The 14532-nt window shown below is 42.0% G+C and overlaps 2 protein-coding genes across 6 annotated transcripts in view; one reads left to right on the forward strand and one right to left on the reverse strand.

Moving 5' to 3' along the window:
* The window catches only part of RBKS (ribokinase), an 80051-nt gene extending 69629 nt beyond the window's left edge, over positions 1-10422 (reverse strand). For all 5 annotated transcript variants that reach the window (XR_015768909.1, XM_028099372.2, XM_028099366.2 and 2 more), the window contains exon 1: positions 10250-10422. Coding sequence is in view for 4 of the 5 variants with exons in the window: in XM_028099372.2 (XP_027955173.1) it covers positions 10250-10338 (89 nt within the window). In the remaining variant the exon portion in view is untranslated. The remainder of the gene's footprint in view (positions 1-10249) is intronic.
* Positions 10423-10738: 316 nt separating this feature from the next.
* Positions 10739-14532, forward strand: part of BABAM2 (BRISC and BRCA1 A complex member 2) — a 393748-nt gene continuing 389954 nt past the window's right edge. Inside the window, exons 1-2 of the mRNA XM_028099423.1 lie at positions 10739-10834; positions 14167-14318. Coding sequence (XP_027955224.1) covers positions 14191-14318 — 128 coding nt within the window. The 5' untranslated portion in view covers positions 10739-10834; positions 14167-14190. The remainder of the gene's footprint in view (positions 10835-14166; positions 14319-14532) is intronic.

A 14532-nucleotide genomic window follows, 5' to 3' on the forward strand; every position in this document is an offset into this window, starting at 1 on the left:
CAAACAAACAAACAAACAAACAGATTTTGATGATTAACTCCTATGTTTCCTAGCTAACCAGTCTGGGGCTAAAAAGTAGTTTTGCCTGAAAATGTAGCTATCTTTGAATTTATAGAATAGAGATGAAGAATACTGGTTACAAGTGGCCAGCCTTTCAGAGTGTCCTATCCTTGAACCTTATTTAAATTTTGCTTGGGTGAAAAAGTGTGCTAGGCACGGGGAGAGCCAATAAAGAGGAGTATGTTATGGTCTTACATGGCTGCCTTCCCTCCCATCTCTGCTCAGATGTTACCTCCTCCAAGAAGCCTTCCCAGACCACCTTACAGGAGATGTCCCTATTCCTAATTTTTGTTAAGTATTCATGCATTCTGACAAGGAATACTATGTTTCTGGATCAGAGACAGCTTTTTAATTACTCATAATTGTGTTAGCCCTCTGTGTCCCAATCTCCCCCAGGGTGACATGAGAGGAACTTCCAAATCATGACTTCTTGGGAGTTTATATAGAAGCTGACACAGCTGTTACTTCTCCCCGCCGGGGTGGGGAAGGAGAGGGAGAAAACACGGCCTAGTGACCTTGGCTTTGTAATATAAACGAATCCTCTCAGGGGAGCGAAGGGGTGGGAGATCTCTAGATTTATAGCTCCTAGAATGTAAATAAATGTGTTCAAGGAAGAAGTCCCTAAATCTCTCGAAAAGTCTCTGACTTGCAAGGTTTGTTTGCCATTCAAACATTCTTTAATCCTGGTGCTAGTGATCTTTGCTCAGAAAGCCTTATCATGCAGAAATGTGAGAGCATTCATGGGAAGAACATTCATGGCTTCCCAACGATTTTCTTCAGATCAGTAGCACTGTCTTGACATTAAAATACTCATTTATTTCTCTCCTCTCTCCCTATCTTCTTTTGAATTAATTGTATTCCATTTTATCTTCACTACTGATGTTATTAACTCCTTTTTTAAAAAGATTTTATTAAGTAATCTCTATACCCAATGTGGGGCTTGAACTTACAGCCCTGAGATCAAGAGTTGTGTTTCACCGAATGAGCCGGCCAGGCGCCCCTCCCTTTTCTCTATTTTAAAAAGTGATTGATCTGAGGTTTACAACGAGCATCTTTAACTCACACAGCTTATTTTCAAGCATTACTACTTTATTTGTAAATGTAATTTATTCTTCCATTTCCCTTCCTAATCTTTGTGCTAGTATTGTTACCTATTTTACTTCTGTAGGATATAAACCTTATAACACTGTGCTGTTAGTTTTTATTTAAACTATCAATTGCCTTTAAAAGAAATTAAGAAATGGAGGAAAGAAGTCTTTGCCGGTATATTAACCATTTCTGGGGCTCTTCATTCCTTTGGGTGGATCTCAGCTTCCATCTCGTATCATTTCCGTTCTGCCTAAGGAGCTTCCTTCACTATTGTAGTGCGTGTTTCTGGTGATAAATTCTCTCAGCTATTGTTTTTCTGTCTTTATTTCCCCTTCATATTTGAAGGATATAAAATTCTATGTTGACAGCTTATTTTTTAGGCACTTTAAAGATTGCATTTCTTTTTTCCTGGCTTGCATCATTTCTGACAAGAAGCCTGCAATGAATCTTTGTTCCCTTATATGTAACCTTGGTTCCCGCGCCCCCCGCGCCCCCCCCCCCCCGCCCCGATGCTTTTAAGAGTTTGTTTATAATTGGTTTGCAGGAATTTGATTACAATGTGCTTTGCAGTTTACAGTATGCTTATCCTGCTTGGGGTTCATTGAAATTCTTCGATCTATACATTAATAGTTTTCATAAAATTTGAAAAATTTTCAGCCATTATTTCTTCAAATATTTTTTGTGCCTCAACTACTCTTCTTAGACTCCAATTACACAAACAACATACTCCTTGTCCCAGATCACAAAGACTGTATTTTGGTCATTTTTTCCTCTATGCTTCAATTTAGATAATCTCTCTTACTGTCTTCAAGTACACTGATCCTTTCTTTTGTAATGTCTACTGATAAGCCCACCAAGTGAATTTTTCATTTCAAAAATTGCATTTTTCATTTCTTAAACTTCTATTTGGTTCTTTTATGTATCTCCCACTTTTCTCCTCACTACATCCATGTTTTTCTTTAAATCATGGAGCATTTTATAATGGCCCTTTTAAAATCCTTTTTTGCTAATTCCACCATCCCGACCATTTCTCTATGTCAGCTTTGATTGGTTATGGATTATGTTTTCTTGATTCTTTGCATGCTATTGATTTTTGAATGAATGCTGAATATTGCAAATGTTACACTGTTGTCTTAAATTTTGTTGTAGTTTTCAAAGGGCTGAACTTTGCTTTTTTGGGCAGCTAAGTAACTTATCTGTTTGGTCCTTTTGAGCATTGCTTTCGAGATTTATTAGGGAGAGTTTAGAGTAGCCTTTAGTTTAGGGCAAGTTTACCCCTTTTACTAAGTTGTGGTCCTTCTGGGATCTCTCCTGAATGCTCCAGGGGTTCAATAATGTCTCTGGCCAAATAGAATGTAATACCTCCCATTCCTGTATAATTTCTGGGAGATGTTCAGCTTAGAGCTCTCTAGTAATGGCCCAGCTTTGTGGAGTCTCTATGTATGTCTATGTAGTATTTAGCAACAGACTAAAGGGGACTCCTAAGCAGACTTCTGGACCCTTCCTTGATTGGCTCCTTCCTCTCCAGTACATGTTCCCACAAATTCTAGCCACCTTAGTCTCCCTAAGGTATGAACTCGGTTTTCTCAACTCACTGATATTGCCATACTTCCTTGAGTTTCTTTTTGCTGTGCCATGGTTAGTAATGTGCCTCTGGGACTGACCTGTTTGTTTCCTTTCTCGTCGGGATAACATGCCTGTTGTCTTAACACCTGACTGAAACAGCTGCTTCATTTATTTTGTCCCTTATACATCCCATTTTCTTGTGGTTTCTGGTGGGAAGGTAAGTCTGGTACTAGTCACTCTGTCATGGTCAGAAGTAAATATTTTTTTTAAGAAGATTTATTTATTTTAGAGAGGGAGAGAGTGCATATGGTGGGGAGGGACAGAGGAAGAGGAAGAGGGATAATCCTCAAGCCGACTCCCTGCTGAGCATGGAGCCGACACAGGGCTTGGTTCCTGAGATCATGACCTGAGTAGAAATCAAGAGCCAGCTGCTTAACTGACTGAGCCACCCAGGTGCCCCCAGAAGTAAATATTTTTGAATGGATGGTCTACACCTTGAAAGACATTTACAGAGACAGCTGAGATGACAGATGCCTGTGTACATCGCAGAGTGAGGTGAGAGCAGTGCAGAAGTGCCGTGTACAAGCATAGCCCAGGGAGAAAAATAAACCAGTTATTAAAAAGCAACATGGCCTGGATAAAGGAAACAAAACGGGGCTGCATCCTCCTTCATCCCTCTGACACAGGATTGAAGAATGAGTACAGAAGGCACCGGGAGAGGCATATAGGTCAAATAGTTAGAAACATATTTAAAAATTAAAATGCCATCTGATGTCAACCAATCTTTTTGAATAATTATACACAGACCTCCTCCCTCCCAGCTGAGCAAAATTCTGGACAAGGAAGAGAAGCTTGGATAGAGAGGTAGAGAAGGAGCTAATCCTGGAGCTAGAAGGTACAGGAGGAGAGGGCAGGAGAAATATGTGTGTAGGGGGATGAGTGAGAGGGGACTGGACAACTAGAGGATGCAGTAAGGTATGTGCGAAAATCAGGATGCAGAAAAATAGAGCAGAAAGGGAACTGGGGAGACTAAAGCATTCATCGAAGTTCCTGATGAAAAACATTTTAATTCACTGAAGAAAGCAAGTATGAATAGTGACAAATAACTACAAAACCGGTATTTTATTTTCTATTTTGCCAATTAATTATAGTAAACTTTAAATTTCAAAATGACTTCTGTCACCACATTGTAATTATCTAGGCTACTTCTTCCTGCCATCTGCTGGTGTAGGTTAAAGAAATACAAATGGAATTAATTTTATCCTAAGCAAAATATAATTAGAAAGATAAATCAGTGTACAAAAAAATAATGTATTCTGGAATCAATTAATAAAAATTTTAACTTATCTACAATTTTTGGTTTTTGGTGCTCATGCTTCTTGCACATTCCCATCATCATGAATAATCAAGAACAGATTACATTTGAGCTTCACGATAACGTCTGTAAGATGGGTTATAGTAGGCGTTATCTTCACTTTGGCAGCCAGTGAGCTACGTGAAATACCATTCTTGTCCTTTGAGCCCTTCACTGGTTCCCAGGGCCTATGGAATAAAACCCAAACACCTTAGCATGGCTGATGAGACCTTTCTGTAACATCTAACCTCCGATGCTCTATGGACCCAGCAACGGCTGTCCCCGGCAAGCTCCGTGTACACCCACGGCCCTGACTTTGCTCCTTGTGTCATCCCAGCTGGCCAGAAGGTACCCCCTCCTCTTTTGTGCTGGGTTAGCACCTGCTTGTTTTCTAAAGCTTGGCTCAGGAGGCATCCATCCCATCCAGGCAGTTTTCCCCGTACTCCCACAGAACCTGCAGGCGCTAACCGCATCACACTACAATCATCTCTCTCTGTGTGTGTCTTCTTCTTTGGACTAGAAGTTCCTCCGGAGCAAGGATCATGTTTTACTAATTGCAGTATCCCTAGCACTTAGCACAGTCCCAGTCTTTCAATAGTGTACACAAGCAACCAAAATACTGGACAGACATTCATCACGAAGCTCACCCCGTCCTCTCCCAAGAGTGCAGACGCTAGGGCGTGAAGAGCTGGGAAAGGAACGGATCACTAAAGGAACTTGTAATATCACATGGTAGTGTGCTTGCTTTGTCATGTGCAGTTTACTTTCTTGTTTTGTTTTGCAGTTTACTTTTTTTTTAAAGATTTTATTTATTTGATAGAGAGAGACACAGCGAGAGAGGGAACACAAGCAGGCGGAGTGGAAGAGGGAGAAGCAGGCTTCTCGCTGAGCAGGGAGCCTGATGCGGGGCTCGATCCCAGGAAGCTGGGATCATGACCTGAGCCGAAGGCAGACGCTTAACGGCTGAGCCACCCAGGCGCCCCGTGCAGTTTACTTTTTAAGGTGTTTATCTCAAAGGGATCAAAATTAGCAAATTTCCCATGAATGATCTCTTTTGATGTTAGGGAATCTGGCTGACAGAAACATGTTTACCAAAATATTAATTTAAGAGTGGGTAACTGATACGCAACTTTCAAGACCAATTTAAGGAGCAGAAAGGATAATTAATAAAGGATATTCCTCTAACAGTGGGTATGCATGACACTCCTCAGGTCAACATTCCTCCGGCTTTTACTTTACTGAAATTGTGATGCAGAAGAGATTTTTCTGTTCCAAATATGACAAATCCAGAGGCTTCTGGTGGAATGCAGGTTAGAGGTTATGTAGTATGTTAGACACATGTAACCTTTTCTAGGTATTTTTGGCTTTTCTATATATTTTTGGCTTTTTTTTTTTTTTTTTAAGTAATCTAGGTCCTACGTTTCATCCACTTTGGATCGAAAAGCTTCTAAACCCACTTATTCCGCCATCCAATTAAAATCTTTTAAGAATTAAGCAATCATTTCCTGACTTGCCAAGGATTAAATTTAGATGCTTGGTTGAACATGAGCCTTATCTTTCAAGCCATCACTTTTAATTGGAGCATATAAAAGGATAACACAGGGTTTTAGCTGGCATCGTAGTCTACCGCCATGGAAATGTAAACATGGCTTGTCTCAAAGCAAGTTGTAGGGGTACAGAGAGACTGGGAGATGGGAGATAAATTATGTAAACAACAATGCTGTAGATGTTGGAGTGCCCTCGGAGTTCAGACCTTCAGTGATCTCATCCTGCCTCACGACCTCAAATATCCTCGATACATTGATGACTCTTAAATTTCTATCTCCAGCTGGTCCTATTCTCTGAACTCCAAACTCCTATATCTGTCTTTTTGACGGCCTCAGTTGGATGTCTAACAGGCACCTTGAATCTCGCATGTCCACCCTGAGCTCCTGATACTGCCCTCTTCCTAGCCAGCTTGCTCTGCTCCCAATCTTGTTTCTCGGCAAAAGTCAGCTTCCCCTTCCTCATGCAGAGGCCACAGAACTTGGGAGTAATCCTTGACCCATCTGTAGTCCTCAGCAAATCCTGTCAGCTCTGCTTTCAAAATATAATCAAAAGATGCTCACTTCTTCCCACTTGGACTGCTTTCAAGCTACCGTCATTTCTTGCCTGGATTATTTTAACAGCTCTGAACTGGTCTCCCCTTTTTTGCCCTTGCCTTCCTTCAGTCTGTTCTCACAGCCCCCATAGTGATGATATTAATATGTACATCACATTAGGTCACCCCTCTGCTCAAACCCTCCAGTGGCTTTTCATCTTATTCAGGGTATGACCCAACATCCTTTAATCATTAATCGCCCTCCCCCCTCCCTTTCTTTCTTCTTCAGCCACACTGGACTCCTGCTGTTCACTGATCATAAGAGGCATGTTTCCACCTCAGGGCCTTTGCATATGCTCTTATCCTGGGTATCTGTATGGCTGGCTTCCTTTCCTCCTTTAGGTTTTTACTCAAAATCACCTTCTTAGTGAGGCTTTCTGTGGGCAAGGACCTAAAATTACTACTCCCATCTCCCTTTCATGCCTTATTTTCCTCCTTAGCATTTATCTAACATACTATGCATTTTACTTATTTCTACTGATACGGTCTCTTCCATTAGAATGTAAGCTCTATGAGGCAGGGATTTTTGGCTATGTTTTTCACTGCTGCATCCTCTGCATTTAGGGAAGTACCTGGCATATATACAAAGTCAATAAATATTTGTCAAATGAATAAAAGATGGGTGATACATGTCATAAGAAATAAAGATTATTAATGAAAGCATGATTAACAAAGATCTGTGAGCTTAATCTCCAACGAAGTTTATGTGTTGTTGGGTTTTCATGGAATTCTGTCTTTGGAGGAACTCTGACTTAATTTTCCACAAGCTTGATTTATCTTTGCATTGTGGAACTTCAGAGATGAGTGTTCAAGAAGAGAATAATGATAAACATAGGTCCTATTAAATAATGCTCAGTTTGCCATGTTGGATGAGCTAATGATATTTTAAAATTATTAGTACACAGAGCTTACTATTCATAGCAAACTGAAATTAGACATAAAAAAAGTTGCTCATTGAATTAGCAGTGTCTGGCACACAGTAATGTAATATATAAAGTGAATTGGATTGGGTGCTGTCCAAGAGGGCTTGGTTACGGAAGTAGTTTTATTTCTGAAGTGATTCTACAGTATAGGCACCGGTGTCCAAGTTGGTGCCAGTTAAACTAAGAAATAAAGGAAGGGACAGTCATGAAGATACCATCTTTAGACTTGAAAATTACAAATCCTTAGTTGTTCTCCTTTATCAGCTTACAAAGTAAACAATAAATGCACACACTATAAGCTTTCAAATGAACTGCAGATGAAAAGGGCAATAAATACCAGCCCGAGGTAGAGGTAGAGGCAGAATGCTGTAATGGAAAGATAAAGCTTGGAAACGTGGGTTTCCAGCTTTCACTGTGACACTAACTGGCTGTGTGATTTGGGGTGAGTCATCTAACTAGTAGTCTTTTAGCTCACCTGTAAAATGTGGAGAATGGACTGATGGGCTTCAACGATCCCCCAAGCTCTAAGTATTGTAAGATTTTTTCGACTTTAAGCTTTATCACTGTGGTAGGCAGAATAATGTCCTCCCCCTCCCCCCCCCAGGATGTCTACATTCCTAACCTCCAGAACTTGTGAATGTTACATTACATGGCAAGGGAAATTAAGGTTGCTAATAAGCTAACTTAAAATAAGGATATTATCCTGAATTATCCATTTGGGCCCAATATAATCATAAGGGTTCCTGTAATGTAGAAGAGGAAGAGGAAGGTAGAAAGTGAGTATCAGAGTGATGCCATGTGAGAAAGACTTGACTGACCATTGCTGGCTTTGAAGATGAAGGGGTTATGAGCCAAGGAATGTGGGAAGCCTCTAGAAGCAGGAAAAGGCAAGAAAACAGATTTCTCTTAGAGCCTCCAGGAAGGAACGCAGCCTACAGACACCTTGTTTTTAGCTCAGTGAGCTCTGTGTCAGACTTCTGACCTCCAGAACTGTATTAAATTTATATTATTTAAGCCACTAAGTTTGTCAATTTGTTACGGCAACAAGAGGAAATGAACACAATCATGATATGTAGCATAACTAGCAAAGTTGGACCCAAGTTTATCACAGATGCAGGGTTTTAAATAAAAATTCTATACTCAGATATTTTGTAAAGATCTTCAGAGGCAGGAGTAATCAGCAACCAAAAGAAGTTTGCAGATAAGCTGTGAGGCAGTCTTTAAGGGAGTAAAATTTTTACTAGTGATTCATGAGAAGTAGAAACCTGGTTATTTTACAAAGGAAAGAAAATGGTGAGAGAAGAGACATTAGAAAGGTTATACACAACATGAGTTTCTTATTTCTCTGGACCTCAGTTTACTCCTTTATGAACTGAAGGGCTGGGATAAATAATCTCTAAATTCCTCTCTTTTTTTTATTTTTAAGGGGGGCGGGGAGAGAGAGAGGGAGGGTGAGAGGAGCAGAGGGAGAGAGAGAGAGAATCTTAAGCAGGCTCCATGCCCAGTGCAGAGCCTTGCGTGGGGCTTGATCTCACGACCCTGAGATTATGACCTGACCTGAAATCAAGAGTTGGATGCTTAACCGACAGAGCCATCCAGGCACCCCAAATTCCTCTAGCTCTTAAATAAGATTTTAAAATCCCAACATGTTACATGAGCCTTTGACACTCCACTCTCCCCCAAGTATGAAGAGTATTCATTTTATAAAGTATAATTATCCTTTATGTCTGATGGTCAAGCTTCACAGAAAGCTCAGACTTAGTTTAAGAAGAAAGTGGCTCTGAATTTTAAACCTGACACTTACTCAGGTAGGGTGCATGGGAAAATTGCTTAGCTTTCCCTTTTGCCACTGCACCTATAAAAGTATGTTTTCAGCAATCACTATACCTGCCCCTAGCAGTCTCTCCCCCTTCCTACTCTTGGTCTGGAAATTTGATTAACCTAGCTTATAAATAATTTAAGCAACATAAGACTAAACTGGTTACATACAGACCCTAGAGCTATTTTCTAGGTAAAACATGGGTGGTGCAGAGATTTGGTGACTTGATTTTCCCAAGACCTTTTTACTTATTTCCAGGCTCTCTGCTGTCCTTTGGAAAAGCAAGGTTGCAGGACAGATGAGGTCTTAACTGTGGCATGTCTGATCATTTTTAATTTTTATAATGTAAAAAAAAATAGTATATTTGAAAAGCCACTCACAAAAATATTAAATGGAAGCAATCTGAACAGTAGAATTTTCTTGGAATATATGATTTTTTTTTACAATGAACATATTTTTATAATTAAAAAAGCCATTTTCCCTTCCTCCCTTTTTTTTTTTTTTTTGAGTAGGCTTTAAACCCAAGGTGGGGCTTGACCTCACAACTCCAAGATCAAGAGTTGCGAGCTCTAGCACCCAGCCAGCTAGGCACTCCGCCATTTTCATTAAAACAAGAAAAATTAGGGATCTCTCCAACCAACCTATTTTCACTTAGCATATTTTCATTATTTAATTTTTTTTTTTTATCGTTGTAAACATTGTGTTTATGGGTTTTTATTCTGATTCACACTCGGGTTGCCATAAGATAACCCATATACTGATACATACAATACTGAAAAACAAGGCGTAAATATGAACTGTTGCAGGAATGCCAACAGTCAATATGGTGAAGGGTGATTGATCAATCGCCTTTTTGACCTCTGCTCCACTCATTCAAGTTCAGACGAATAATACCCAATCTGGTTCATGTCACTGTTCACAAAACACCTTCCTTCATTTTGTCCTCATAACAACCCTGGGAGGCGGGCACGTTCTCAGAGATAAAATGACTTGACCAAAGTTACTTAGGCTAGTCAGGGGACAGGTTCAGCAGCCTGGTCAAGAAAACCGGAGGTCTATGCAGGCGCTTCTAGTAACAGTAAGAGCTTCCACTACACCCTGGACTCTACGTTCCCTAACTTGACAGTTACCTTTACCAACTCAAATCCTGCCTCTTCCACGCCAGGGAGGCAGGTTGCGGGCTAGGGAAACCTGTAACTCACCCCAAAAGCGGGCACTCTCCATCGCCAAAGCCCCGGTGCCAAGCACAGTCCGCCCCCTCCCGCGACCGCAGGCTCTGCGTACTGAGCCGGACTAACCTGACCAGGTCGGTCATGCAGGAGCCCACCACTACCACCGCGGCCACCTCCTCCTGCCACTGCCGGCCCGGTTCCCCAGATGCGGCCATGGCCCAAAGGTGGTGCTCGCCAACCCAGAGGCTGACCTTTGCCCTTTGTCCAGCCCCGTAACCAGAAACGCCGCTTCTACGCTCCCTAACGACGCGGGCCTTCCAGACGCCTCTGCGGGTCGCCCACCTGACTGCCCGAAATTACCCCGCCCCCAACCGCCCTCTGTTCTTCCCGGGACGGTTTCCCTGCACCACTTCTCGTTACAGAGCCCTCCCGATAGTTCCAGACTCCACGCCGCTCGCCACCCACGAGGCCGGCGCGGAGGAAAGACCTTTCAGGCACTGCGGGGACGCCTTTCCGAGTGCTCGGCTCGGTGCGTCCGGGGGCGCGCACGCCGCCCGGCTCCCGGGCCGCAGAGGGGGCGGGGCGGGACGTGCGGGGGCGCGCACGCATCCGGCTCGCGGTGCGCGCGCAGGTCGGTGCGTCAGTCGGGGGCGCGCTCGGGTAACCTGTACCCCCACGTAGTCGCCGGTTACCGATCGGACTAAGTTCCAGGTACCTGGACTGGGGCTGGTGCGGGGAGGTTGGATCCCGAGTCGCACAGGTGGCCTGTGCACAGGACCGTGGTTTAAGTATCCCTGGGGCTCGCCGCCTCTTCCTATAGAGAAGGCCCCCGTTCCAGAGATGCCCTGCTCATCCCCGTCATGCTGGTCCCCGCAAGAACGAGTCCCCCAAGGCCAGAGGCTGCTCTTTTTGCGTATCTAGCCCGTCCCCTGCTCCCTCAATAACCTCAGACTCCTTTCTCTTGTCCGCCTGATGAGGGGACCATACAGTTTGGGAAAAGGGAGAGTATCCCTTTTTAGATGGCCCCTAGAGTGGGGTGGTCATTCTCTGGGTCTGAGCCGACTTGTTTTTCTTGAATGTTGCCCCTGGAGAAATTGCTTCCCCACTTAACTTCCCTCGTGCGCTGTATGACGTTGAGGTGACGCAGCAGGACGCCACCCCTTTCCGTTCCATGACGTCAGCAGGGCACACGTTTCCGTGTTTGTCATCCCATCTTAATTGCGAGATACTGGACGATGCCTTAGACGTCTTTGTAGTCCCCAGGCTGCCCATCCGAGGACCTTATGTGAACCTGTTCGAGCAGCAGACCCTGTAAAAATTGTATTTCTGCATTTTCCTTCTGTAATACCTCAAAATCAGGAAATATAAATTGCACAACTAGCATTCAGGGGAGGCTGACTGCTGTAAATTTGTGCCTAGCTGGGATCTATTATAGAACTGTGATATGTAAAAGCCACTATTGGGGGTGAGCCCCCATCCATGTCCCTGGCTCAAAAGGATCACACCAAAGAACCATCATCTTTGGCTATTTGGTGACCTATGGTTTTGGAGTATTTCCCCTCTGTCTTAGAGAAGTCACTACACTTACGGTTGAAACAGATTTTAACGCTGCCAGAAGTCTTGCACTGTCAAAAAATAGTATTGTAGCTGTTCTGAAACAAAGAAATTAATTCCTTCAGGTATTAATTGAAGGTCTTGACAGTTGCTGAATTGGGACGGGTTGTGTCACCTTAAGTATAGTTTGGCTTTTGGTGCAGGTTTCTTCCCTGTAGCACCTGACTGGTCGATCACTCAGGCCAGGTTTGGCAGCAGACCAGCTGTAGTCAAACGTGTTTCTGGTGGTCACGCAACCATTAGTTCAACTTCATAATTTTTTTCTGTTCCAATTTTGTAAGTTGTACACTTAAACAGATGACTTTAATGCCTTTCTCTTTGGTGATTGCAATTATACATGCTTATGTGAGAGGAGGATGGGTATAGTGGACTTTGAGGGAGATCTGGATTTGAATTCTGATCTTTATTCTTGCTATGTTTGTGACCTTGAAAAAGTTACTTAGTCTTGCTGAGCTTTAGTTTTCTTATCTGTGAAATGGGAACAATAGTAGTCAGAGAACAGGGTTGTTGGGGGGAAGTAAATGAACTTACAGGTAGAGGTGGGTGATATAGTAGTGCCTGATACTCAGTTGACTTTTCAGAATGTGTTGATTCTTTTTCCATTTTTCATAGAAATGAGAGGTAAAAGAATGATAGGTATTATGGGAAAAAAGCATGGAAGAATAATTTTGTAATGTAGGTGAGATCCTTTGCTTTTTTTCCAGATGAGTATTTCTGTGTTTTGCATATGATCTAGATAAGCATACTTTCAAGAACTGTGACATCAGTGGATAGAAATAAGAATGGAAATGTCGCAGAATAGGAAAAAAATAAGCTTCAAAATGATAATATGGGTTAGTATGCTGTTCAAAGGCAAATTACAGAAGTTATCCTTATCTCCTGTAGAGTGGGAATTCTGATACCTGCCTACTGCCCAGGATTGTGATGATCAACTGTAATAATGTATTTGGAAGCTCTTTACAAGTGGTAGTGTTATAAAAATGTACAGCATGATTTTTATGGTTGATAATACAGGGCATTAGATGTATATTCTTACTTTAGTGACATTGGAATGGTGGAGGGAGGTCATCTGTTAAGTGGCTGGAAGAGGATCTTGTTTTATATTTGCAGAAAGGATGATTTGAGTACTGAAGTGTAAAGCTTTTGCCGCCTCAAAGGTACTTCTGGGTGTCATCACTATATAAGGTCATCAAGTGATTTTTTGAAAGATCATTGCAGTCCTTCCCTTTATTACTATCTGAAGTGATTAAAACAGGTATTGGTTTTCAACATTTATTTTGGCAGGGACTTGTAAGTCCTCATATGGTAAAATATATGAAAACTAGGACCAGAACATCATTTCCTTGTAGTTGTAACTTGTAAGAAATTAGTTTGCTTTTGATGCAGGATTATCCTTTCAGATTGAGGAAGAAAGTGATTATTTAAATGGACTTATTCACCTCTGAAAGTAGAGGTTTTCATTTAGAAATCTATTTAGAGGAATTCATGCGTTCCCTCTCCTAACCCCTTGGGTTTCCAAATAATTTAGATACGCTTTGTTGGTTTTACTTCTGTATTTTCAAGTGTAAGAACTTCTTAGTGCCTGAAAGGCAAAGACTTTTAGATCTATGTTAGTTTGTGTTGCTTAATATCTGGCTAAGTGTTTATTTTCATGATTCAGTTGTTAAATAGCTTTTTGCTACATATGTTCCTCAGATACATTATCCTCGACCACATTTTTTGAGGGTATATTGTCTTCTCTCCATACCTCAATATTTCTCTAGTTTTGGTCTCTTTATTCATTTGTTTATTAAAAGATTTTTACTGGGTGCTTAGCGTGTGCCAGGTACTTTTGTTAAACACTAGGGATTCAAGACATAGTCCCTGCAGGGGGGAGATCACAAAGCAGGTAGTTACAACACACTGTGGATGGACAGCATATCAGAAGTAAATAATTTCTCGTAAGTAACAACTGGTAAGCAGATTATGCTTATTCTTGAATTTTATACAGTATTACCAATCAAGTCCTTCTTGTGGGGACACAGAGGTAGTGGTTCCTAACTTAATGGTGTGTACATGTTGTGTGTTGGGGGAGAGGATTGTTAGCAAAGGCTTCTTAATGCCTCAGAGTAGGAAGCTGCCGGTTGTAAGATAGGGCAGGGTAGCTTTAGGTCGTGTGGGGCAGTGTGGCGGTCAGCTTTGGAAAGGAGGAGGGAATTGGATTTGAAAGGTTGCTTCTGTTCCTGAAAAGCATTGATTCAGTCTCTGTCCTGAGGAGGTGAGCAACAGGGGGTTGGTTTCTTCTGAGGGTCATTGGAAGAGGCCGTTGTAAGACAGGAAATGAGGTATTTATTCATACAAGAGAAACTTCCTTGTGCTGTGCCAGTTTTCAGGAAACTTGTTCTATCTAGTTCCTCTGAATACTCTGACCACCATTCTTCTGCTTTCAGTGGTGATTTGCAAGTCAAGCTAAAATGTCCCCAGAAGTGGCCTTGAACCGAATTTCTCCAATGCTCTCCCCATTCATATCTAGTGTGGTCCGCAATGGAAAAGTGGGACTGGATGCTACGAGCTGTTTGAGGATAACTGACTTGAAGTCTGGGTAGGTACCAGAACTACTTCAACTAATGGATCAGACCCAATCCAGCCTTTACCTACTAATAAACTTTTCTCACCAGATTCATAAAAATTGAACACCACAGAAATTCATCAAGTCATGATCTTATCACATGATGATGCAGTTGGTTTTGTCCAGATCTTGACATTTTGTGTTTCTAGTTGTTGTATTTGAATTGTGGGCCATTGCTTTATGATCA

This window comes from Eumetopias jubatus, unplaced genomic scaffold, assembly GCF_037043125.1.
Source record: "Eumetopias jubatus isolate StellerSeaLion01/CBP00866 unplaced genomic scaffold, mEumJub1_p1.0 scaffold_9, whole genome shotgun sequence".
Lineage (NCBI taxonomy): Eukaryota > Metazoa > Chordata > Mammalia > Carnivora > Otariidae > Eumetopias > Eumetopias jubatus.